The 25,651-nt window shown below is 33.1% G+C and overlaps 2 protein-coding genes across 2 annotated transcripts in view; both read right to left on the minus strand.

The window, feature by feature from the left end:
* The window catches only part of LOC140443425 (UDP-N-acetylhexosamine pyrophosphorylase-like), a 28,114-nt gene extending 9,482 nt beyond the window's left edge, over nt 1–18,632 (minus strand). The window contains exons 1-2 of the mRNA XM_072534677.1: nt 17,977–18,632; nt 10,701–11,130 (exon numbers count right to left, since the gene is read on the minus strand). Of these exons, the coding sequence (XP_072390778.1) occupies nt 10,701–11,130; nt 17,977–18,340 (794 nt within the window). The 5' untranslated portion in view covers nt 18,341–18,632. The remainder of the gene's footprint in view (nt 1–10,700; nt 11,131–17,976) is intronic.
* Nucleotides 1–25,651, minus strand: part of LOC140442650 (venom protease-like) — a 169,421-nt gene that overhangs the window by 119,065 nt on the left and 24,705 nt on the right. The window lies entirely within an intron of this gene.

Below are 25,651 nucleotides of genomic sequence, written 5' to 3' on the forward strand. Positions count from 1 at the left end.
CCTATTGGTGGGATCAAGGATACTGTCTGTCCCCGACTTTATTTAAGATCTACTTAGAACAAAAGACGTGGAAAAGGAAATGTAGTGGCACGGGAATCCTTATAAACGACACCACATTGTACACACTATGCTGTGCAGACGACCAAATAGTCTTGGCTCAGGGCTACGAAGATCTAGAATATATGACATCCAAACTTATTCAGGAATATCAGCAATGGGTTTTGGGAATGTAAAAAAAATAGAATACATCTGTATAGGAGGAGAATAACAAAATCTAATTTGAGAAGAACGACATCAACAAATAAATCGCTGTAAAATGTATAAATATCTAGGCATAAACATAACCAATGACGGCAATTTGGATGAAGAGATTAAACACAGAAATAACAAGGAAAGATAGGACAAGAAAACACAGAATCTATAATAGCATTCTCAAAAGCATTTTTATATATGGAAGCGAAAGATGCCACTAAAGGAGAAAGCCATAAAGACTTTAGAATCAACAGAAATTATCATCATTATTGGAGGAGAGCGGCCGTTAAATCAAACTTAGACAGAGTAAGAAACGAGAGAATTCAAGAAATCATGGACGTTAAACATAGAATAACAGAGGGCATCAGAATTAAACAACTAAGATGGTACGGACACGTACAAAAAATGGATAACAGCAGAATCCCAAAAAAACTATTAAACTGGACACTGCAGAGAAGGCGAAAGAAGAGCAGAGCGAGATTAAGATGGAGAGAAGGAGTCGACAAGGATACAAAAGAGAGAGAGGAGTAGAAGAGTACCTTTTGAACGACTGAGACCAATGGAAACTGGAAATCAGAAAAGGGCGAAGAACGTTATAAACTGATTGCTAACTACTTAACTATTGCTTAAAAGTTTCGGCAAATTTGCCATTTTCAATAAGTACTGTATTTTATAAACATTACATTATACAATTATTTCATGTTTACACTTTTTAAAAGTTTAACATGGATTAAAAAATTGGTATCTGATTTGTCGGTCATAATGGTCTACGTGATTAGATAGTTTTTAGAAAACAAGAGCGCAGTTCTGTAATAATATTTAGAGAGGAAAAAATTCCTCCCTCGACAATCGAAACTTGCCATAACCCACATCTTCTTGGCTATATAATCTGCTGTGAATATTTTTGATTAACTGTTGTGAAGTATCGTTACAAAACTTTAAGTACTTGTTCATAAGACTTATTAACCTAAATTGTGCAGACCCATTTGAGATTTTTTGGAATGGGAAAAACAGATTCTAGCCAATCTTCTGGTATCATAAATTTCATAAACAAATTAATCGATGAAGATTACGATTTTCCATAAATTTGAGTATTTCTGGGTTGTACTTCGTGAAATTCCAAATTTTTATAGGTTTTTAATTGTTTAATGACCTGTTCCTGATCAGATGTTACGTTTTTTCTGTCTTATTGTATGGCTGTGAAAGTTGGACAATGGATTCTATAATAGAAAAAAGAATAGATGCCTTTGAGATATATATATATACAGACGAATGTTGAGAATTCCATGGGTACAAAGAGTTACTAATGTTGAGGTACTTCGTCGCATGTGTAAACAAAAAGAATTACTAAGAATAATCAAAGAGAGGAAAATGCAATACTTGGGTCATGTGTTGAGAGGCGAAAGATACGAATTACTTCAAGTTATACTGAAAGGAAAAGTACAGGGCAAAAGATCAGTAGGAAGCTACTGATCTTTTGCCCTGTACTCATCCGTAGAAATCTTTCGCGCAGCAGTTTCCAAAACTACAATTGCCATTTGGAACACCAACCTTCGAAAGGAGACGGCGCCATGAGAAGAAGAATGACCTGTTCCTCCTCGACTTTTAGAATTGTGGGTTTTTATTAGAAGTATTTATCATAATATCCGAAATCCAATCTAACCAAAGAAATTTCTCAGAAAACTCGGGCGCAGCAAAAAAAAAGGAGGAATATAAAAGTGAGTTAGGGCTACCCCTTAGAGGACGGAAGGAGCCAAAGAAGCTTATCCTGAGAATTCTCAGAGGAGAAGAATTGGTGTACTTTGTGAGCAGGAAACTCATTGGAGAGATAATAAGTAGAGAGATCTTGGAGATGGATACAAGTTAATATATAGTACTTTGAATAGTATCGGCAGCAATAAAGTAGGTATCATTTTGAACAACGAGTGGAAGGAAAATCTTGTAAGAGTAACCAGTAATGAGTGTCCCACTGAATACATGCAATACCAATATGAACATTATATGCGCCTACCCCCACAGGTAGGGTGTGAAGAATAGGAAAAGGAAGAATTTGGTAGTGCCCTTGATTGCGATATCCTCGAGATTTCTGTAGACGAAATGTGTTTTATTGGAGGTTATTTGAAAGGACATACAGGAAGAGAAAGAGCGGGAATAGAAAGAGTTGACTGGGGTTTGGAGATGGAAATAAGAAATGATGAAGAAAATAGTGTGATTCACTTTGCAGTGGCATGGGATTTGGATGTCATTAATATGCTCTTAATGAAGACTGAAGATCAGTATTTTACCTATTGTACCAGAGGAGGGAAAAATCAGATAGACTTTGTGCTGTGTAGAAGGTCAGCTAAAACAGCTAAAAGTGATAAAGGATGAGTGTGAAGCTAGTCAACACCGACCGGTACTACTCGAAACGGAGATAAAGATGAGGAGGAAAGGAAAGCAAGTAGGACACCAGAAAGTAATGTGATGGAAGTTACAGGATAAGGATTTGGCAAGGGTCTTTGAGAGTATAGGGCCGAAAGAGCTTAAGGAAAAAGATACGATAAATGACTGGTGAGAAGGACGAAAAGCGAGCTGTAGCTACTGCTAAGGAAAGATCGTCTGCACAGCTGCATGAAGAGTTGAAAACACCCGATGGGATGAAAAGGTTATGCAGCATTGCTAAAGCAAGGGACAAGCCATCAAAGGACTTGACCCACGTGCGTCAGATTAAGAGTGCCGATGGAAGAGTGTTAAGAACCTAAGAACCGATGTCGAAATAAACCAAAGATGGTATGAATACTTTAGAAAGTTGCTAAATGAAGAATACCCGAGTAGATAGTTGGATATACGAAGTATATATGGTTGGGAGGAAGGGGAATGATTGGGGACATAGAATTGCTTGGAGAAAAACAGGAACTAGTAGGAGAATGTAGATACCTTGCCTCCTATATAACGGAAAATCATACACTAGATCAAGAAATTGCCCACAGGATACAGGTTAGTTGGTTTAACTGGAAGCGAATGAGCGGGGTACTCTGTGATCGAAAACCGGAGAAGGGCTGAAAGGAAAGATATACAAGAGTGTAGTGAGATCTGAGAGCTTTGAAATGTGGCCTATAAAGAAGATTCAGGAAAAGAAGATAGAGGTAGCTGAAATGAAAATGTTGAGGTGGATGTTGGGTAAGTATAGAAGAGACAAGATCAGGAACGACTTGATTAGGGAAAGAGCTGGGGTGACTACAGTCTCAAAAAAGATTCAAGAGCAAAGAGCTGTTAGAAGTTGATAAAAGGAGGTAGTGGAAAGCCAAGGAGAAGATAAAAGGACTTAAAATAGAAATTTTTAGGTGAAGCAGACCCGATGGACAGAATTGAGTAGTAACAAAGAGTAAGAAACAGCGACCCCTGAAAAGGGAAAACCTGAGGAAGAAGAAGCAATAAAAATAAAAAATAAACATGGAACGAACTGGAAATGTAAGTATACTTAAGATACACACAAAACAAACACATCTTTCAATATAGACTAAAAAAAGAAGAAGTTTAAGGCTCCAAAGGTGAGAAAAGAGGAAGAAAAATGTTTGAAATTACGAATTTTTTTATAAAGTATTGAGATAACACATAAAGTATAAAAATTAAAATAAAAATATTAAAATGTTCAATACATTTTGTCTATACTTTATATAATTTTGGACATAAATTATATAGTTTTTATCAGCGAAACATGACATCAAAAGCTTATACAAGGTAAATTTATGTTTTTAATCGGTGCAAAGTAATATAAGCTACATACCAACTGTTATCTAAATACATACAATAAACTTAATCTCAATCAATATACTTATCAATTTTAGTTGCTAAATAATTTTACAAAAATATTTTTCATACATCAAGAAAATATTATTAGAAAACTCGTTGGATGTTGCTTCAAATCATATACACTGGATTGTCCGCTAAAGCCATTTTACTTTCTTCGATAAAATTACTATTAGACCAAATAAAGTTAGTTTTTTACTCGACACAACTGTATAGACGGGTTTGACAGTTGAAATGTGTAGTATAAAGGCACGTACACATCTGGCGAACACATGTGACCTAAGCCCTTTGACCGAATTCATTTGATGTTTTCGGCGTTCGATGGAAAATTTGGTCTTTTGTCGTAACGTAAACGAAAATTCGTTTGCAGTCATTCGTTCAGTTTCGTGGTATTGTAAATTGTAAAAATGACATCGGATGAGAATAGTTATTGCAAGTTCGTTGTATATTATTATTAGTGAGGCGGAGGCCGAAGAAGTACAAGACCTCCCCAAAAAACGACGAAAACGGCGCTGGTGGACAACATCATTGTTCAAAAGCAGAAGTCGGTATAAATAATAATAATAATAATAATATACCATCATTTCTTACTCAGGGAACCACTTATCTAATACCGAAGGATCAAAGTAATACCCAAGATCCAGCAAAGTACCGCCCAATTACTTGTCTTCCAACTTTGTACAAATTGGTCACATCCTGTGTGGCCCGGCGTATCTACCAACATTGTGCTCTGAACAATATCATAGAGCCTCAACAGAAAGGATGCGCTAAGGGCTCCATGGGCTGCAAAGAACAACTTATTATCGACTCAGTCATTTCTAACCAGGCATACACCAAAAAAAGAAACCTTTTTACTGCCTTCATTGACTACAAGAAGGCTTTTGATTCAGTGCCGCATGAATGGCTTATAGATATATTGAAAATATATAAAGTCGATGATAATCTCGTGACCTTTTTGAAGAATATAATGGCAGAGTGGAAGACTAAAATTCACCTTCAAATACCAGGTGAAATTAATATCGAAACTGAAAATATCCCTATTAACCGGGGGCTTTTCCAGGGGGACTCGTTGAGTCCACTTTGGTTCTGCCTAGCAATGAACCCACTATCTCAGCTGCTGAACTCTACTGACTCAGGTTTTAGCATCAAAAATAACAACACTGTTGTAGCGAAGCTTAATCATCTGCTGTATATGGATGATTTAAAATTAATGGCTTCCACTCGAAACCACCTAGATGAGATGCTAAAAACTGTAGAAAATTTCTCAAATGATATCAGTATGAATTTTGGAATAGACAAGTGCCGTATACTAAATATAGTCAGAGGAAAGATTCAGCCCGGAGGTTTCGATATGCAAGATGGCCAAAACATCGAGGCAATGGGTGAAAATGATATGTACAAATATCTCGGAGTAAAACAAGCGCGGAAAATTGACCATAAACAAATGAAAACTGAACTAACTTCGGAGTTCGTACGAAGAGTAAGACAACTAAATCGGTCATATCTTAATAGTAAAAATTTGTTTAAGGCATTAAATACGTACGCCTGTTCCGCGCTGAGCTACTCATTTGGTATTATAAAGTGGTCAAAAACAGATATAGAGGGTCTTCAGCGGAAAGTAAGAACACTTCTCACAAAGGCGCAAAAACATCACCCACGCAGTGCAGTAGAGAGAACAACATTACCGCGGTATCAAGGGGGAAGAGGACTTATGGATATAGGTGAGCAATTGGATAAACAAATTGCTAATTTAAGAACTTATTTTCAGGTACAGGCTGAGACATCTACTTTACATCGAGCAATTTGCGCAGTAGATGATACGACGCCGCTTAAACTGAGGGAACAAGAAATGCGCATAAACCACCTGACTAAAGAAGACAAAATGCGCACCTGGATGAGTAAACCTCTGCATGGGCGACATCTCAATGAGATCAGCCAAGAATATGTCGACAATACAGCGTCGAACTATTGGTTGACATCAGGAAAGATGTTTCCCGAGACTGAGGGTTTCCTACTTGCCATTCAGGATCAGGTTATTCCAACTAAAAATTACCTGAAATATATTGTTAAAGATCCTCAAGTCCAAAATGACAAATGCCGATATGGATGCCAAGCCCAAGAAACCATCCAACATCTTACCGGTGGCTGCCAGGCATTTGTCGGTACTGATTATAAAGAACGCCATGACTCAGTAGGAAAGATTATCCACCAAGAACTAGCTGACAAACTGGGACTTCTCCAAACCGACCATCTTCCTTATTATCAATACGTCCCTGATAGAATGCTTGAAAATGACAACTACAAGCTATACTGGGACCGCACTGTGCTTACAGACCAACCAGTGGCCCATAATAGACCCGATCTCATACTAGTTAATAAAATTACTAGGCAAACAACACTTATTGATGTGGCGATACCCAACACCAATAATTTACGTGTTAAATACAACGAAAAGATCGCCAAGTATAGAGATCTAGAAATACAAATCAGGAGACAATGGAGAATGGAAAGTACCCAGACGATACCCATTATTCTTTCTACCACTGGAGTCATATCGAAGAGCCTCCTAGAAAACATAAAAAAGCTGGGTCTAAACGAACATCTATATAATATTATGCAGAAAGCTGTGTTACTTTCGACGTCCAGATGCGTACGAACATTTTTGGGAGATACACCGACATACCAAGTCACCTAGGACTCGATAACATGGAAAGAGTCCCACCAGAGCTCAATCCTTTTGATACCGTAGGTATCTGGGATGAGTGAATTTTCCCCTTAGAGGGAGTGTGAGCCGTATGGCTAAATCTGGATAATAATAATAATCTAAAAGCTGAAATGAAATACAGGATTTTTTTAAATTTTTGTAGAATGAAGTTTACTGATTCTGAATAGTTATTAAATGAAATTGATCCAAAAATCGCGAAAGAAGATACAAAGTTTAGATAAGCGATACCGCCAACAGAAAGGTTAATATTAACCATACGATATTTAGCTACTGGTGACTCATATACAAGTTTTATGCACTGAACTCCATAAAACTTCCCGGTCTCGAATAAACCAATAAGTTTTAAACTATAAGAATTAGTCCACTTCATTATTGCAAAACTAGAAAATCAAAATAAAATCGCGACGATGTTCGACACTTTCACTCAGAAGCGTGCATATTAAACACAGCTGCTAAAAGAATTCCTTCTTCAATTTTCTTTTGATGTACCGCCCAGTGAGCAAACTGTACCGAAGGCGTTTGGTCGCAAATGTGTACGCGCAAACTCTCATCTCGCGATTCATCAATTTTTTAGTGGAAATATTTTTAAATAGACAAAACGTCATCAACACAATCAAACTGTTTGTATGTTCAAAACTGAGTTGTTCAAATTTAATAAGAGCATATGAAAAAATTGTTTATAAATAACAATTTAATACTGTTTATAAATATTATTTATTTAATATAATTATATTGTACATAAATAAATAAAAAATAACAAGAAAGTTCGACTTAAGAAAAGGTTTGTACATCACGTAGCTATTACTGCTTTATAAATAAATGTTATTTTAACTTTGTACACCAGTTTAAAAAAAGGAATAGCAAATTTAGTCTAGTAGATCCCGAGATATCATTTTTTCCGAGCACTTTATTTTGAATCTGTGTTGGATTCTTTGAAGAACGCGGCCCTTTAGTCGGCTAGCTCACTCCTTTTACTCTAGTCGGAACTCCGTGTTTACAACACTCCTGTTTAAACAATGTTCAATAATTTTGTTTGCTAAAAGTTTTGATAAAAACTTTGACTTTTCTTATAAAAGATTGGTTAATTTCAGCCTTAATGTTGTTAATTAACGTAATAGTGATTAAAAAAAGGGCTCTCTTGGCTCCCAAGGGTAGTAGGTCACAAGTTGTGTCTTTTAACCAGCTTTGGAAATACTTTTTATCCATTTAATTTAAACTAAAATTTAGGAAGTTATGTTTATAAACTTAAAAAGTGGTATTTATTCGTAAATCATTTTGTGTACACAAATATAATTTTTTAAATTTATTTCCATTTTTTTTCATTCAGTCAAATTATCTGGACCAGCATAAGAAATTAGCTCATTTTTCAAAAAAAAATTTTAAACAAGTTGAATTTTGCAAAAATTATTCAACCGATCTGGCAGATCTTTTGCCCACAACTCAAACACGATAAGAACCTCAAGTTCAGGTACATTTAAACAAATTTTAATACATAATAAAAGCGATTTGTTGTTCATTTTGCAATAACTTCTTTGTTTATTAACCGATCTCATTTCGTGTATCTTTTTTTCTGAAAAAGTTGTCTGTTGACGTCAAATCTATGAATCGACAAGTTTTTATGTTATGAGCAAAACAATGAGTTTTACGTTTTAATTGTTTATTTAAAAATAGTCCCACTAAAAAATTGATGAATCCCTAGATAAGAGTCCCTTGTGCTATCTGATACTACACATTTCAACTGTCAAACTCGTCTATAAAGTTGTCACGAAAAAAGATTACGAGATTAACGGAGATTAAATTAAAGGAGATTACGAGAATAGCAACACCTAAGCTAACGGCGTATTGTAACCAAACCTTAACAGAAGTAGTCTTAAAAATGGACTACAGGAGGCATTAGGCCGCAACTTCTTTCATATTGGGCCTTACACCTACTTTAGAATCTATGTAGGTAAGAGTTCTTATTTTCCCGTACTCGTCAGAACGGAATGGGACTAAATTAATAAAAACTAAAAAACCGCGAAACTCAAAGAAAGATCCAATAACTAAAAAAGCTATTTTCAAAAAGGATGCCCAGCAAATTAAGGAAGAGTCCCAAGAACAACGGGAGCGAAGCCAACATAAGAGAAAGGTTCCAGGAATCTTACAGAAAAGCACCGAGACTGTTGATGTACCTCGGCAATTCTTAGCCGGAACTTAAAGAAGGAAGGCTGTGGAACATAAGAGAAGATGATTTGGACACCAGCAACGTCATACGATGGAAACCTTGAACTAACTCTAGAGATAACTGATATAATACAGACTGGTAAAAAATTGTCTTTACCAGTACTTTTAAGAAAATTCCAAAAGCTGATCAAACCTGCAACTTCCTCTTGAACAGCTTGTGATGGTAGAAGTTACACAAATCATCTAAACAAGATCCCGCCTACCAGAAAAACGACCCAGACAAATTGGTACCCGGGAATGAAATAGGACGTATAAAAGATGCCCTAATAAAACTTATTGAGTTTCATCGATCGATCATTGAGTTTCACGATGTGTTCCATGTACTTTGGATTGATATGTACTGAGGAAGAGCTTTTTAACGCCACAAGGAACTTTCTTGAATAAAAACGGAGTAGAAGTCTTAAAAACTGTCTAAACCCAAATACGTGCTAGTGTATGTTTCAGAGGTCAAAAAAGAGGATTTGATGGCGGCATTAGCCCATATTGGTAAACAAAATAAATTCAGGTTCAGGTGAAACGTTAGGCAATATTGGCAATTGAGGTCTACATGTGAGTGCTGGTCAATAAGGAGTCTAAAAAAAGTGCACTAAAAATCCTGTTACTAACTCAGTCGTGTTAGTATTATGCAGTTAATCAAACCAAAGCCTGCGACTATATCTTCCACGCAGTAAACTGAAGGGGAATCTAGACAGACAAAAGAAACACCATGAGAGTAATAACAGAAATATATGACAGAATGACGGTATTAGATTTTTGTTTCGATACAGTGCAGCGACAACCGCTGATACGTATTTTGACCTCCTTAGGTCTCGTCAGAACGGTATAGTCACTGCTCTGAACCAAAACAAAAATCTCTCCCGTCCTAGACAATAGTTATTAAAATAACTATATACGGACGTAACTACACCATCTAAAAACAAAAAGAGAAATCAAACGATTTCTGCCTAGCGAAACCGAATTCAAATCTTAACCACTGTGTTTCCTAAAATTTGCGAAACAAACAGCTGGATAAATTACTCGGCAAGGGAATCTAAAATTGCATTCCACAAGCCGTTCATCCTGGTCAAAATTCGTAGTGAATTCAGTTTCTGGTACTTCAAACGAAATAAATAATAAAACAGAATGACGGTATTAGATTTTTGTTTCGATACAGTGCAGCGACAACCGCTGATACGTATTTCGACCTCCTTAGGTCTCGTCAGAACGGTATAGTCACTGCTCTGAACCAAAACAAAAATCTCTCCCTGTTTGTTTATCTCTGTTTGTCACCATCTTCAGCCCTCGTGTGCCAAGATCCATTAGTGGGCGCTCACAACGAGGTGCCGCCCTCGCTCCGACCATAGGATCGTACCGTATTTTTATACTCTCCATTTTTTGTTACTATATTTTTTCCAGTCACTTTTGGCTTCTTCCCTTATCTTCAACCATCAGGTTTCTTCTTCAGTTCCAGAAAAGTTACACCCATTTGGTAATATGATTGTGAGTATTCCAGATATATAGACAGAGGTTTATGTTATGACAACTAGAAGACTAAAAAAGGTCACAGAATAAGAATAAATGCTTCAATAAGAATAATTTTTACCAATAAACAATGGTTGATTGTTGAAAAGGCTAAAGACCTAGGCAGAACAAGACGGAGTTGGGTAAATATAAGAAAATAAAGACAATGATGATAAATACTGATTAATTATAATAAATAAAAAATACTCACCCTATAAAATTTGGATCAGCAACCCTCACCAAAATGTTATCCACACTGTGAACGTGTACGCATTTTATACCTTTCTTCCTCATTATTTCGAAAACTTTGTTTTTCTTTAAAGCTCTATATATTCCACCATTACCGTCTGGTGCCAATGATATTTTATGCTTTTCTTCTAGGATAATTTTTCCTTCAAAGTCAAAACTAGGCAACACACCCTGTTGGAAAAGTATAACATCTTCCTTATTCAAACCAAAGTAACCATGTTTATTTAAATAATTAGCTGTAGCTTCATGGGTTGCTTGACTGGTCATTATAAACCATGATATTTTACCTTTTCTTCCTGTTTTTTCTGCTGCTACATTTTGTATCCGCCTAATTCTTTCTGCTTGTATTTGAAATAATGTCTTACCTGAGGGTAAGTCAAGGGGGAACATACCTGTAACATATTAATTATTTTATTGATCAGCATTAGGTCATAGATTGTGGTTAAAATTTATTTCAACATGTTGCAAGTCATTTGGTATTTTAAAATCTTTGAAATTTGGTCATTTATTTTTTTTTCTTCAAAAATTTACACATTAATATTGGTATAAAGCTATAGTAAAAGGTAATAGTATTTATATCCAGCCAGAAATCTATCAGAGATATTTTCTTGTTTGAATCTTAAACAATTAAATTTTTTTAAAAATCAAACTGGTGATTGATCTTATATTTTCTTATAATATTTAATGTACTGCTTTCTAATAGCTCTACCATCACTTTGATTTAAACCGCAATATAAATATAAGACACCCAGTTAAACAATTAATGTTTCTAGAGTACTATTTTAATTTTTAAAATGCAGACTTAATAACTTTTTAGTTCCCATTGATTGAGACAATTTTTTAAATTTAAATAATATTGTCAGCTCATTGGACATCTTTTATCAAATCAGTAGGAATGCAATAAGTTAATAACTTCAATCTTAAACAACTGATTATTAAAACCAAAGATCTTGTGGAATATAAATATACACGTGGTATAAATCAGTATAACTTTTGTCTCCAATTTATGAGCACAATATAAACTTATTTCCAAATAAGGCTAAGAAATATTCATCTCAGATGAGAGTATTCACATAGATCATAAATGCATTAGTCATGGTAGTGGTGGTATTCCATCATACTTCATAAAAAGATTTGACTTTTTGTGATTTTTTACTGTGACTAGATATTTGCAAAACACTTTTGAATTCATCATTGAATATTCTGTCTTTCCCACAAAATTAGAAACACAGGCATCAACTATTTTATATCTGGGTTATAAAAATGGTAGTAAATATATAAAAAATTAGAAACCCATAAGCAACACAGTTGTCAGTAAGATAGCCAAGCAGGCCAGGCAGACGAATCACATTCACTTCATTGTGAATGAATTATTAGATCAATAGTTCAAACCCTGGCCAGAAAACAAAAAGGTTTACCATAGCAGTTTAAAATCGAACCTCTATCTGCTACTTAGACCAGAATATGCTAGTGTATCTGATCGACCTAAGGATGAGTAGTACAGTAAGAGATAAGGGGTTGCAGCTCCATGTTGTCCACTCCATATCCCATATATCCCTATCAGATAAGCATGTACTTGTATACTTAAAAGACAGGACTATAGATAGCAACACAGTTTCTAATGTGGTACATCCCTCCTTACAAATTTAATGATCTGTCAGCATGATATTCTTTTTAACCATAATAATTAAACCAGTGAAGCCCAGACTGTGTAAATCATCAGTTGGATAAAATAAAATTAATTGGATCTATTTTTTCGATACATAACATTCATGGATTTTCTATTCTATAACAGGAAGAAGTTAAATAATAAAAAATTAAAGGTTCATCAGGAATACTGCAGGATTGCCATTGGGGCCCTGTACTTTACTATCTTTTTTATGGAACTGACTCAGAAACTTAGGTATTGTGGTGCCTTATTCATTGCAGACAATGAATTTTTTTTTTCAATTAAGAACTACTACTTAAATGTAATTTTTTGAATGATGTGAAATAAATAAAATAACTTTAAACATTAATAAATGCTAAAAGATCAAACTTTTTAAATAAAAAGACTCCACTAATTATTTATACACAATTAATTATACATTGCTACTATTAAAACTGAAATATCCAATCATGGGGTATTGTGTGATTCCAAACTATTAATTTCAAGTCACATTAATCAAATTACATCTAACGCCATACATGAACTTGGTTTTGTTAAGAGAGCTACAGAGGATATTTCAATTTTTTACTTTCAAGAGACGGTTCTGCTCCCTGATAAGATCTATTCTGGACCACTGTTGGGCTGTTTAAATTCCGATAACTAATTTGTTAATCAAAGAAAAAGAACCCAGGAATTGCAGCTTTGAGACTAAAGACTATCATAAAAAGAAATATGAAAATTAGTGAATTACGGGCAATGTTTCTTCGCATACTTTAGAAGCAAGGAATTAAATGATATATATTTTTGCACAAGACTATTAATTATGCCATTAATCTTCCACAATTGTTGCAATACTTAAGTTAAGGCCTCAATCCTCAATAAGGTTTAAGCCTCAATATTATAGTATTCAGTCAGTGAAAATTTGAAGATCTGTATCCCTCCTATTCAATGTCCCTCAGAGGTAACATAATAGGGCTTTTAATATTATTTTTATTAATGATATTTGATTACCTTTAAATATAGTAGTTACTACTACTTACTAATTTTAGTAGTACTTGATAGTACATAATAGCTCATCGCACTACTGATGCAGTGCACTGTTGGTTGTAAATGGTTCTGAAATATCCCATTGTACCTGCACTTTAGATTCAACTTTCCTCATTGTCATTTTAATTAATTCTACCAATCCTTTTGATATTCCAAATTCGATCATAGATGAATATAATTGGGGTCTGTCAACAGTATAATATGCTGCCTTAAAATCTACGAAGATGTAATGGGAGTCTATGTCATACTCTGTCGTTTTTCTTTCATATTTGTCTGATGGATGATATGTGATCATTGGTAGATCTGTTTTTCAAAAAGTCTCTTTGGTACGATCCTATCATATTGTTTATACTCTGTGCCAGTTGTTCGTTAAGTATCAGGGACAAAATTTTGCGTGCTGTATAAAGAAGGGTAATCCCTCTAAAGTTAGAACATCAAGCATGTTTCCTTTTTTGTGTATAGGGCATATAATTGCAGTATTCCAATCTTCTGGTAAAGTGCGTTCTTGCCATATCTGTGTTAAAATAGTTTGTGAAAGAGGCTTACAAATGTTTGAACTCCACATTTAAATATTTCTGTGGGTAGCATCCAGTGCTCCAGGTGACTTGTTTCTGGCTAGAGACGTTTATTCCAACGTTGGTAGCTCAATTTCCTCCTGTTCTAGTTCTATATCATCGCTACCTTCAGCTCTACTTACACCATTAAGTAACATACTAAAGTGTTCCTGCCCCTTTTCAGTACTTCTACTCTGTCATTCAAAGTAATCCATTACGAGCCTTGACTTGGTTTGCTTGTGGCTTGAAAAATTTTCTTTTTGTGTTAACTTGTTTGTAAAATTTTCTATATTCGTTTTCTCTATTTAAATTTTCCATTTCTTCGAAATCTTTATTGATGTGTTGCCACTTTTTCTATTTGTGCATTTGTTTTTCCTCTCATCTCTTTACTTAATAATCTTCAACATTGCTCCTAATCCTTTTCAGATATGAGTCATTCTTCTCTTTGGTTACTCATTTGCATACCTCATCAAACCAGTTGTTTTGCTACCCTTTGGGTACCTCACCCAACACTTCAGCTGCAGTCTTTTGCAGCATGGTTTTTATAAACTCCCAGTTTGTGTTAAATTCACCTGACACTAAAGTAAAAAAGAATTCCATAGAACCAAAAGTAATGTATTGTATCAATTTGTTTCTACTCAACTAACTATAATTACCATTCTCCTTTGACTATATTGGTTAGAATTGCAAATAGATTATAGTTGGAGTTAATCAAAATCAAAGCATAAATAAACTGAAAAATCTATTAAAAGTAAATATTTATAGTGTTCAAAGACTCACTCTCTATTGTGAATATCTGTTCCATTTATACTATTTGTAATGTGATTTATGTTATTTTTTATACCTGTATTGTATTATTATCAGTGTGTTACTTAAATTGTATTTTATATAGTATTGTACCTATCTTTAAATTATATGATACTAACTGTTGTAAAAATGAAAACCTGTTTAATAAATAAAGTATACAAATAATCATATGATCAAATTTTAGATCTAATAAGAAGTCAATGATATCATTTATAGTTGATAGTTTCAATAAACATTCATGCATGGTCCTGATAGATGTCTCAACTGTTCTCATATAATATATTGTACTTAAATTAATTGCAAATATTTATTATAAAATGAGATGTCAATGACAAAGAAATTATTAAAAACTAGGATATAAATTCCTTGTAACCCACGTCTAATGCATCAAGCAAAAAGACAAAAGAGGGAATGTAAAGGTAGTGGGGGCAAAAATATTGTTAGATGGGAAATGCTATTTTGAGAGGCCACATTAAACAAGAGAGTCACTTTCCTTGTTTAAGAAATCAAATTTGGCTGGGTTATGTTATTGTTTGTCCCAACTGTCACATGAAAGCTTATTTATATTATATAAGTTTTTTAACAATTGTGTCACATTTTAGACTATTATCGTTATTATTTAATTAAAACTTTCTCGTCTAAGACTCATTCTGAAAAATATTTTGTAGCTACTTTAAATGTGGCGCCTTTGCATTCCCGGATATGTCCTCCATATTAAGAGGCCACTTTTTATGAATTTTGGTCTCCTTTTCATAACGATTAGATTCCCTCGCTTGTCTTTTTGCTCGATGGACTAATGTCAACAAAACAGGGTTACTGTTTACCAGTAACAACATAAATGAAATCAGGGTAATGCATGGATGATGACTGCTGACCATATGGTACCCAGATAGAGGCCTAAAGTACCTTTTCCAGAGGGACTTCTGGCTATCAGAGGAAACACAACCCAGACCATAGGATTAAACTTGGTAGACAGACTGGTCTAAAACTTTAGAACATTTGGGTGCAGGATTATTGACTAGTTGTGGAAATTTAAATATTTCTATTCCACTAGAAGAATGTATCTACTTATATGTTCCAGGCAGAGATTTGTACTGTGTACAAGAGAAATCAACATGAGGATTTTCGAACTGAATCAGATATACACAGATAGACAAGGGAGCTCTTAGAAGCCCTAAGGTGAAATCTAGGTTAGTATATGAATGCCAAAACGAACTAGACAGATTGACAGAATATAAAAGTGTCACAAGGGTAAGAATTCCAGGTCACTAGGAAACACAGAGCTGAAAGAGCTCATGATAAGTTTGTGAGAAGAGGTTCAGCTAAAAAAATCTTGTTTGAGAATATAAGGTCATAGAAATACACAAAGCTCCATCCACAGCCAGAAAAAACCCCAGATTTCAAGATTGTATAACTCTCACTAAGAAAGTATACAAGATCAGACACATTGCAACATGCTTATTGAATGAAGATGAGCTAATAGGGAGGACATAGTGTAGAACACAGACATTAATCAGCTGACTCATAACAGGTTTACTGACTAGACATGTACCAGTCAAAGGATACCTGCAAACAATTGGCTGTTTTATGAAGACAAGCTGCAGAATCTATAGCAGAAAACTTTAAACAGCCAAATATTGTTGCATGCATGCAGGAGTGGCAAAATCTAGTAAGCTTATATGACTATGTATTAATCTGTGCATCACATATCTCGCTCCACCCTGTATAAAGATATAAAATGGTGGTAGATTCACCAGAACTTTCAACAATGCTGCAGGAGCTGTTTTTATGCCTGTGTATTACGTGCCCATAAAAACAACTCCTACAGCGGCATTGCAACCCTGCTGAATGTGCCACGACTTCTTATCTTTATACAGTGTGAAGCGAGATCTGTGATGCACAGATTAATACATAGTCAGCAACACATAAGCCAGGCACATTGACAATAGAAAGGTAATCAAAGAGATAAAAGCAGATATTGTAATAGGGCAATCCATTGATGCAACAGCTATGATATAATATAGCTTTAGCAATAAATTCAAAATTAATATGCCAGGCAGCGAATACTAGAAGGAAGGTGTACCCATACAAGTGGAAGCTACCTGGTACACTGATAGCTCAAAAACTTTGGAGAGTGTAGGTGCCTGTATAGTAGGGGCAAAGCAAGGAATACATTTCCTGGTAAGTATATCTAAAGATGTCACAATTTTCCAGGCAGACATAATGGCAATCCATCACTGGATGCCGGTAGGTACCATTCATTTTCATTATAACAGATAGCTAAGCAGAGGTTTTAGCACTTAATTCTGTAGAGGTCAATTCTAATTAATATAGGATTGTGTGGGTGTTATAAATAAACTAGGAGACTATAGCAAGGTTATGATGGCTTGGGTACCAAGGCTCTAATGACATTAGGGCAATGAAAAAGCAGATTAAATGACCAAGCAAGGCTCATCAATGCCATTTGTTGGACAATAACATAAATGACAAAGACATATAACCCTTCTACAGCGTTGAAAAGGCAGTAACAAGAATAGCTACAAGAAAGTGGGTAGCACACAAATCTCTGGAAAGGTGGAGAAATTCACCAGGACAAAGACAGGCGAAACAGATCATTATAAAACATTTGCTAAAACTTTGACTGCAGTATGACCACTTTATAGACTTTTGACTAAATAGATATCACTACTGTAATGTATTAAAAAAAGTTAATGCTGTTCAGAAGAATATCAATTAGGATTGTATAAGACAATGTAAACATACTGTGATTGTGTCACAGTGTAAAAAAATTTGGAGGAGAAATACAAATGGATAAAACAACAGATAATATAAGAATTACAATAAGATGGCATTTAATCAATGACATCACTTTTTTGCGATAATTACCATAATATGGATATTAAAAATAAAATTGTGAAATCTAAATTAACCTCACAACTGCTGGCATTAAGTGAAATGAGATGAAATAGGAAAGGAAAAATAATGCTCAGAAATGGGGTTTTAATGGGAATGAACTCAAAATACCATAGGAGATCTAGTTTGGAAAATTTAAGAACTACTAGAAACTAGAGAAGAATAAATTGTGCAAGACTAATATATTTTCATTAGAAAATCATCAGTAGAATTTCTGTTTTCTTAGTTTTATATATTAAACAAATGGTAATATTTATTAGAAGTAATACCTTTAGGATAAGTAACTCCCAATCTGGATCCTTGACCTCCAGCCAAAAGGATAACTCCCACATGTCCTTTGGATATTTCTTTTAATCCTTGCATAAAATATTCATCTAACACTTTAGGATCTAAATTGACTTCTACTTCAAATTGATTTGGTGGTACAGGTTTCATGTAATCATCCAGCTTTTGAATACCTTCCTGCATGTAACTTTGTGCCCTATAGAATACATCATTCACTTGATCAAAATTTATACTTCTTAACTGAGTTAAAAGTGAGTTTTGCTCGTCTTCATTTAAGTCACTCCAAAAATTTAATAAATGTTGTTGATTATTTGTAAAAAGTATATCTTCTAATTCAGCTAGTGCCATTTTTCCTACAAACAGGCACCGTCTCACTTCTCACTCTTCTCAGCACAACAGTTTATGGTACTGGCACGTCTACAATGTATAATAACCTCGGCTTGGGCTACATTTTGTCGACGTGTTCAGGAATACGGTTCCTTACAACCCACACTATTATTTATCTCCAATAGGTTGACACAATTATTTCTATATACGTGAAGTTTTTTTTCATACATCCTTATTAAAGATTTCATTTATAAATTTTTGTTTTACCATTCTACATTTCTAACTGTCAAAATTAACATCTGGAAATCTGGATCTGTAAATCAAAATAGAGTTTAATACTTTCGCGGCGCTGCCAGATTTAAAAATGTTTGGTCTACATGCAATATTTATAATTTTTAACCATTTTAGTCAAACGTTTGTATTTATCATTTATAAGTATTTAGTAACGATTTAGTTTATAAAATTAAATTTCTCCAAAGAAGTTAAGACCATAAACTAAGTAATAAGTGGCTTCCTAATAGTTGACAATTTTCAAAGCTGACCTACTTTATCACTAAATGTTTAGCGTATGCTCTACTTACCTAACAACGTTTTTGGTTCTTCTAACGTTGCATTTAGTCATAATTTCGAAGAAAAGTTGTGAGTATTTTAGTGCTTCCTGTTTTTAAAATCAACGACAAACTACCCGTCCACTTAGTAGTTTTAACCTTCACAAATATTTCTTCTAAATTTTTTCACAGTTGTCCACAAATACGCAAACTTACATTATATACCTAGGTACAAACATAGACATATAATACAAAATAGCCCGTTCTCCTAGTATGACAGAGAAAACTGACGCAAAGCAGTCCCTGCATCTCTTTCTAATTTACCAGGTTTATCGACCTTGTGATCTAAACAACCGATGAGAAGGTCACGTGGTCAATAAACCCGACCCATTAGACAGAGGTGCAGGGACTGCTTTAACGCGAGTGTATTACAGCAATCAGTCTATAATATTATATAACTTATACAATACAGAAGTAAAAAACTTCAAAATTTGTATTGGTATAAAAACATTTAATTTAAAACTTGTTAAAAGTGTCGTCCAAAATTTATAGATGCATAACGATTTCGATCTAACTCAGATCATCCTCAGTGCCTTCTTTTGGTACTTGAAGCTAACACTAAAATTGAAGCGGAGACATCAATATATGGTTTTACATATTTAAATTTAAATTATAATGCGACCCTAGGTCGATGACAATGGTGGAAGATTTTAATACTTAAAGAGCAACATGTTTCTTTGCTCGACTTGAACACGTGGTTCTTGTCAGTTAAAACGGCACAGACCAACTGGTCTAGTCGAGCAAAGAAACGTGTTGCTCTTTAAGTATTGAAATCTTCAACCATTGTCATCGACCTGCATTATAATTTAAATTTAAATATGCAAAACCATATATTGATGTCTCCGCTGCAATTTTAGTGTTAGCTTCAAGTACCAAAAGAATGCACTGAGGATGATCTGAGCTAGATCGAAAACGTTATGTATCTATAAATTTTGGACGACACTTTTAACAAGTTTTAAATTAAATGTTTTTATACCAATACAAATTTTAAAGTTTTTTGACGTGACAACGTCTTAAATTAGGTTGTGGCTCGGAGTCACTCATGAAAAAGTGTAACGCCCGCTCACGTCTGTTACGATGAGTCACCGAACGAGAGAGAGGCCCGCCGGACCGGCGAATGCCTTACGTCTCTCTCCCACTCAAACATGATCGGTCCGCTGCGCGCGCAGCACTAGAGAATTAGGCGCGTTGAATCGGTGCGTGCTTGTGTCTCTGTCTTTCTCGAGCGTTCTTGGCGTTGGATTACACATTACAGCAGAAACACTTCCTTTCATTTCATATTTCTCCTATCATCGTCCTATCCTCAACAAAATCACTCAAATAGAAATTAGTTAAGTTTAAGTTTACATGTACAATGTTTTAGTAAACAAAATATATTTCTATAGTTAAAATTTGTGCAATTCTTATTTTCATTCAATTCCTTGTTCCTATTGTGCAATTTAATAATATTCATATCAATAAATATTCTACCGAGAAAAAGACGTTGCCACGTAAAATCTTCGCCCGTAAAACCGACTTTACAGGCAACCGATTTTTTTACTTCTGGATAAGTTTTTTAACTGTGGTATATAGCCAACTACTGGGATTTTTTCATTAATTTTTATAATATTATACCTATCTTGTATTTATGTCTATGGGTACAAATGACAAAATATCATGTTTTGCTGTTAGCTAGAATTTTCTGTTAGTTTCACAGCGCTATTCTGATGTTGTCACTAATAGTTCAAAATATTAAACTAAACATAGTTTACATTTATAGCGTATGGTAATAATAAGGTATAATAAAGTCACTCATTTGGCAAAAAATTTCAAATACCTTCAAAAAATAAAAGCGGCTTTCTCTCATTAGTGCGATCTTTTGATCACACTAACGAAATAAAACACATACGTTTTTGCTAGATATGTACATATAAGTAGTAAATAAATACGCATAACTCCCATAAAATAAAATTATATTTAAATAGCATGGGTAATTCAGTCTGTATAAAATGACAAAAACATAGATTATTCAGGTCGACAATTAAGTGTGTATACAATCAACTTACATATTATAAAGCGATTTTTGTAACATATCGACAACGTCGCAAAATTCGGTTCGCTCACATGTCCCACGTGAATCAATGGCATAGTTGGTGACGTTGACAGTTGTTGGAAGGAGTAGACAAATACAAGGGTCGTTCCTTAATTAGGTTTCTTAAATATTTTTTAATTTTAATTTAAAACATTCTTGTTTTCTAATTTTAAAATATTTTTGTATAATAAAATTATAGTGTTTTCTTTTGACATTGTTTTTGTTTAATTTTTTTATTCTGTTCATCTATTATTTATCCAGATGATCGCCAAAAATTCAATGACAACCGAGAATAACTAGATACTTACACACTTTGGCGGAGGTAAATAATTTAAGCCTAATAGCCCAGGGAAATAAGCATTTTTTCATGACACTCGTCCGGCCAGGCAAACGACAGTTGTTTTGAGTAGTATGGACCTCTGTAACAAAAACCTATATGTTTCCTGCAGCCGATTTTTTGGACTTAATTAGTTATTAACAAATTAAAGTCAAAAAACGGAAAATTTTTGCCTTTTTCGTCTATCAGCAAAAAGTGAAGCATTTTAAACAAATTTTACAAGAGAAGAAACTTTTATGTCATATAAAAACCTTTAAAATGGCGTTTTCTAAATGTTTCTATCCTTATTTGTTGCTTCGGAAGTTGCAAAGTAGGTCAAAAATTTCGGATTTTTATAAATGTTTTTATAAATGTGTATAATTTATATTTCATGGAAGGCTGTGTCTTGTAGTGCTTAAAATATGGTTAAAATTTCAAAGTGATCGGTCAAATAGTTTAAAAGTTATTTTATTTGTTTATCCCAAATTAATTTTTTTTGCAACAATATAAGTCAGAAAATTATATAGTTTTATTAATTGTAAGGGGAATTTCTGGAAGAAGAAGACTTGTTCTATTATTAATTTAAAAAAAAAATTAAGAAAATTAATTTTAAATATTGCAAAATAATTTTGCAAAAACATGTCGATTTTTTGCATATAAACAATTAGAATATCTTTTTAACCATTGCCTGTAAAAATATTATTTTTTTATATTTAAAAAGCCTGAATTTTTTCACAAACTTAAAACAAAAAAAATTTGTCCTAAAATAATTTGGGACAAAGTTAGCCTCTTTTTTTATTTAATTCATAGTAGCTTTGATTATAACAATTAAGAAATTTTGTTATCGTTATTTAAAAGCACATACTTTATAGTTTTAATGTACCTAGGACTCCCCTAGGGTCGAGTAAATGGACCATTCCATTTTGTTGGACCATTTTGTTTCACTAAATAAATGAAATATGGGTGTATATATGGGTATATACTGGGTGATTGATTAGTGTGAGGAAGCTCAGTAGATCTGTTATAGTAAAAATTACAAAAAAAAAGTTATTGACAAAAATTGTAGGCAGCAATCTTACAGGGTGTTCCATAAGATGGTGGTAGACCAAACTTATGTTTTTTAAATGGAAAATCCTGTATTTTATTTTAAATTTAAAATCTGCTTCACTTCCACATCACAACAGTGTAAAGTTTTATTATGTTATACCGGGTATTTAAAAAGTTATAACCAATATTACCTAAAAGTCGTATCAATTTTAACTCCCTGTATAATTAAAAAGGAGTATAGGAACATTGATCTATGGCAACCATAGTTTTTTAATAATTGTTAAAAATTTTAAAAAATATTCTTTTTCATAATATTCGTTAAATAAAATACAGGGTAAGTCCAAATGCAAGTACATTATTTTCTTGGTAATTTTAAATAAAAACACCCTGTATTTTATATCACTATCGAAAAGTACTAATATTGTACTTCAAATTTTATGAAGTACTCCCTATACCTAAAGTTATCAGTTTTCTAGATAATATAATAAGATAATAATTATTGTTAGTTGGCCATGATTGATTTGTCAGAAACTGACAGTTTGACATTATTGTTTATTAATTCAGTAACGAAATAACGACACATAAAAGAAAAACAATTTGTTTCAAATAAAATTTATAAAAAATAACCGACGGAAAATAAAAAAAAAAAATACCACATAGAAAAATAAAAAACAGCAGTAATTTTAACTTATCTTATTTAAGTAAGGTGTTCAAAATGACCTCCCAAAACATCTATGCGTACTTGAAAGCGGGCATTGAAAGAGTTGCTTACATTACTAAGCATTTGTAAAGAAATATTTTGAAATGCAATTCGGATTCTATTTTTCATATCATCCCTTGTTGTTGGAGGTATTTTATATACTTCGTTCTTAACGTAACCCCAAAAAAATGAGTCCATTTTATTTAATTCTGGTGACCTTAAGGGCCATCTTACCGGTCCATCCCTTCCGATCCATCTTTCACCAAATTGATCATTAAGTTCACCACGTACTAATTCGTTGTGGTGCGCAGACCGTCATGTAAAAACCACATTTGTTCACGTATATTAAGTGGAACCTCTTCTAATAATATCGGTAACTGATTTACAATAAAATCTATCATTTAGAGACCATTTTGTTTGACTGTGTGTTACTATGTGGTATGGATTACTTGTTGAGTAATAGTGAAAGATATGCCTATTAAACAGAACCGTTTCGATGGAATATAGCTTCATCACCAAATAGGACATAATCAAACAAATCTCTCTGCTTATTAATTATTTCTAAGGCCCATTCACAAAATACAATTCGTTTCTAAAAATCATCATTATTTCATTCTTGGTGCTTTTGAATATGATAAGTGTGAATCTTATTTATATAGAATGTTTTGAACAGAGTAGTAACTAAGTTCTTGTTCATTGTAAATACTCCTTATACTTGTGTGTGGGTTTTCTGTAAATGCCACCAACACACTCATTTCGTTTTCCTCTGTCACACTAGTTTCTGTTTGTTCATGTTTTTCATAATTCACTGAACCAGTGCGGTTAAATCGATCTTTCAATTTTTCAAATGTATCTTATCTAGGTTGCCGCCTATCTGGAAACCGTTTTTGATAAATTCTAGCTGATAGTAATGAATTTTTATTGCATTCCCCCAATATCCAGATCATATCAACCATTTCATCAGTAGTAAAATTCATAATTGCTAATTTAAATTGAATTAATTACTTAATTACTAAATAATAATTGTTGCTAATTCACGGTGTACCCCAATACTTAATTATTAAACAATATTGTCAAACTGTCAGTTTCTGACAAGCTAATCATTTCCAGCTCACAATAATTATTGGTAAACGTTAAAATATCTACTAAATTAATACTTTGATGGAAAAATAAAAATATCTAGAAAACTGATAACTTTAGGTAAAGGGAGTACTTCATAAAATTTGAAGTACGATATTTGTACTTTTCGATAGTGATATAAAATATAGGGTGTTCTATTTAAAATTACCAAGAAAATATTGTACTTGCATTTTGACTTACCCTGTATTTGATTTAACGAATATTATGAAAACGAATATGTTTTATAATTTTTTACAATTATTAAAAAACTATGGTTGCAATAGATCAATGTGCTATACTCGTTTTTAATTATACAGGGAGTTAAAATTGATACGATTTTCAGGTAATATTGGTTATAACTTTTTAAATCCCCGGTATAACATAATAAAACTTTACATTGTTGTGATGTGGAAGTGAAGCAGATTTCAAATTTAAAATACAATACAGGGTGTTCCGTTTAAAAAAACATAAGTTTGGTCTGCCACCATCTTAGGGAACACCCTGTAAGAGTGTAATTAATTTTAAAATTTGGAGTTTAAAGCTATATTTCCAAAGCAATACTATTTTTAGAAACAATTGAATAGAACAATTTGTTGTTTCCATAAAATCTATTATAAATAAATGATTTACAATTTTATTGAAGAAGTATAAATTAATTATAAATATTTATGTTTTTAAATAAAAATTATCTCAAATATTACAATAAAAATTGAAAAAAAAAATTTTAAGCAAATTACATAGTTTATTTAACAATTTATTTATTGAAATAATGCATATTCGTAATGCACGCAAACAGTACATACAAATTAAAAAAAGGGACGACGAAATCCATAAATAGAAACCAGAGATACAGTTAACAGCGCCTTCCCCCTCCTCTTAACTCCCACGAATTTCTAAGCCGGTCGATTTTGAAGCTATTTTGAAGCTTTGTGGACGATTCCATTAAAGGGCAATATTTTTAAAATTCGGTACATTAAAACTATAAAGTATGTGCTTTTAAATAACGATAATAAAATTTCTTAATTGTTATAATCAAAGCTACTCTGAATTAAATAAAAAAAGAGGCTAACTTTGTCCCAAATTATTTTAGCAAAAAAATTGAAGATTTTTAAATATAAAAAAATATTATTTTTACAGGCAATGGTTAAAAAGATATTCTAATTGTTTATAAGCAAAAAATCGACATGTTTTTGCAAAATTATTTTGCAATATTTAAAATTAATTTTCTTAATTTTTTTTTAGTTAATAATAAAACAAGTCTTCTTCTTCCAGAAATTACCCTTACAATTAATAAAACTATATAATTTTCTGACTTATATTGTTGCAAAAAAAATTAATTTGGGATAAACAAATAAAATAACTTTTAAACTATTTGACCAATCACTTTGAAATTTTAACCATATTTTAAGCACTACAAGACACAGCCTTCCATGAAATATAAATATTATAAGTTTATTTTCAAAAAAGTTAT

The sequence above is a fragment of the Diabrotica undecimpunctata genome, chromosome 6, assembly GCF_040954645.1.
Source record: "Diabrotica undecimpunctata isolate CICGRU chromosome 6, icDiaUnde3, whole genome shotgun sequence".
Lineage (NCBI taxonomy): Eukaryota > Metazoa > Arthropoda > Insecta > Coleoptera > Chrysomelidae > Diabrotica > Diabrotica undecimpunctata.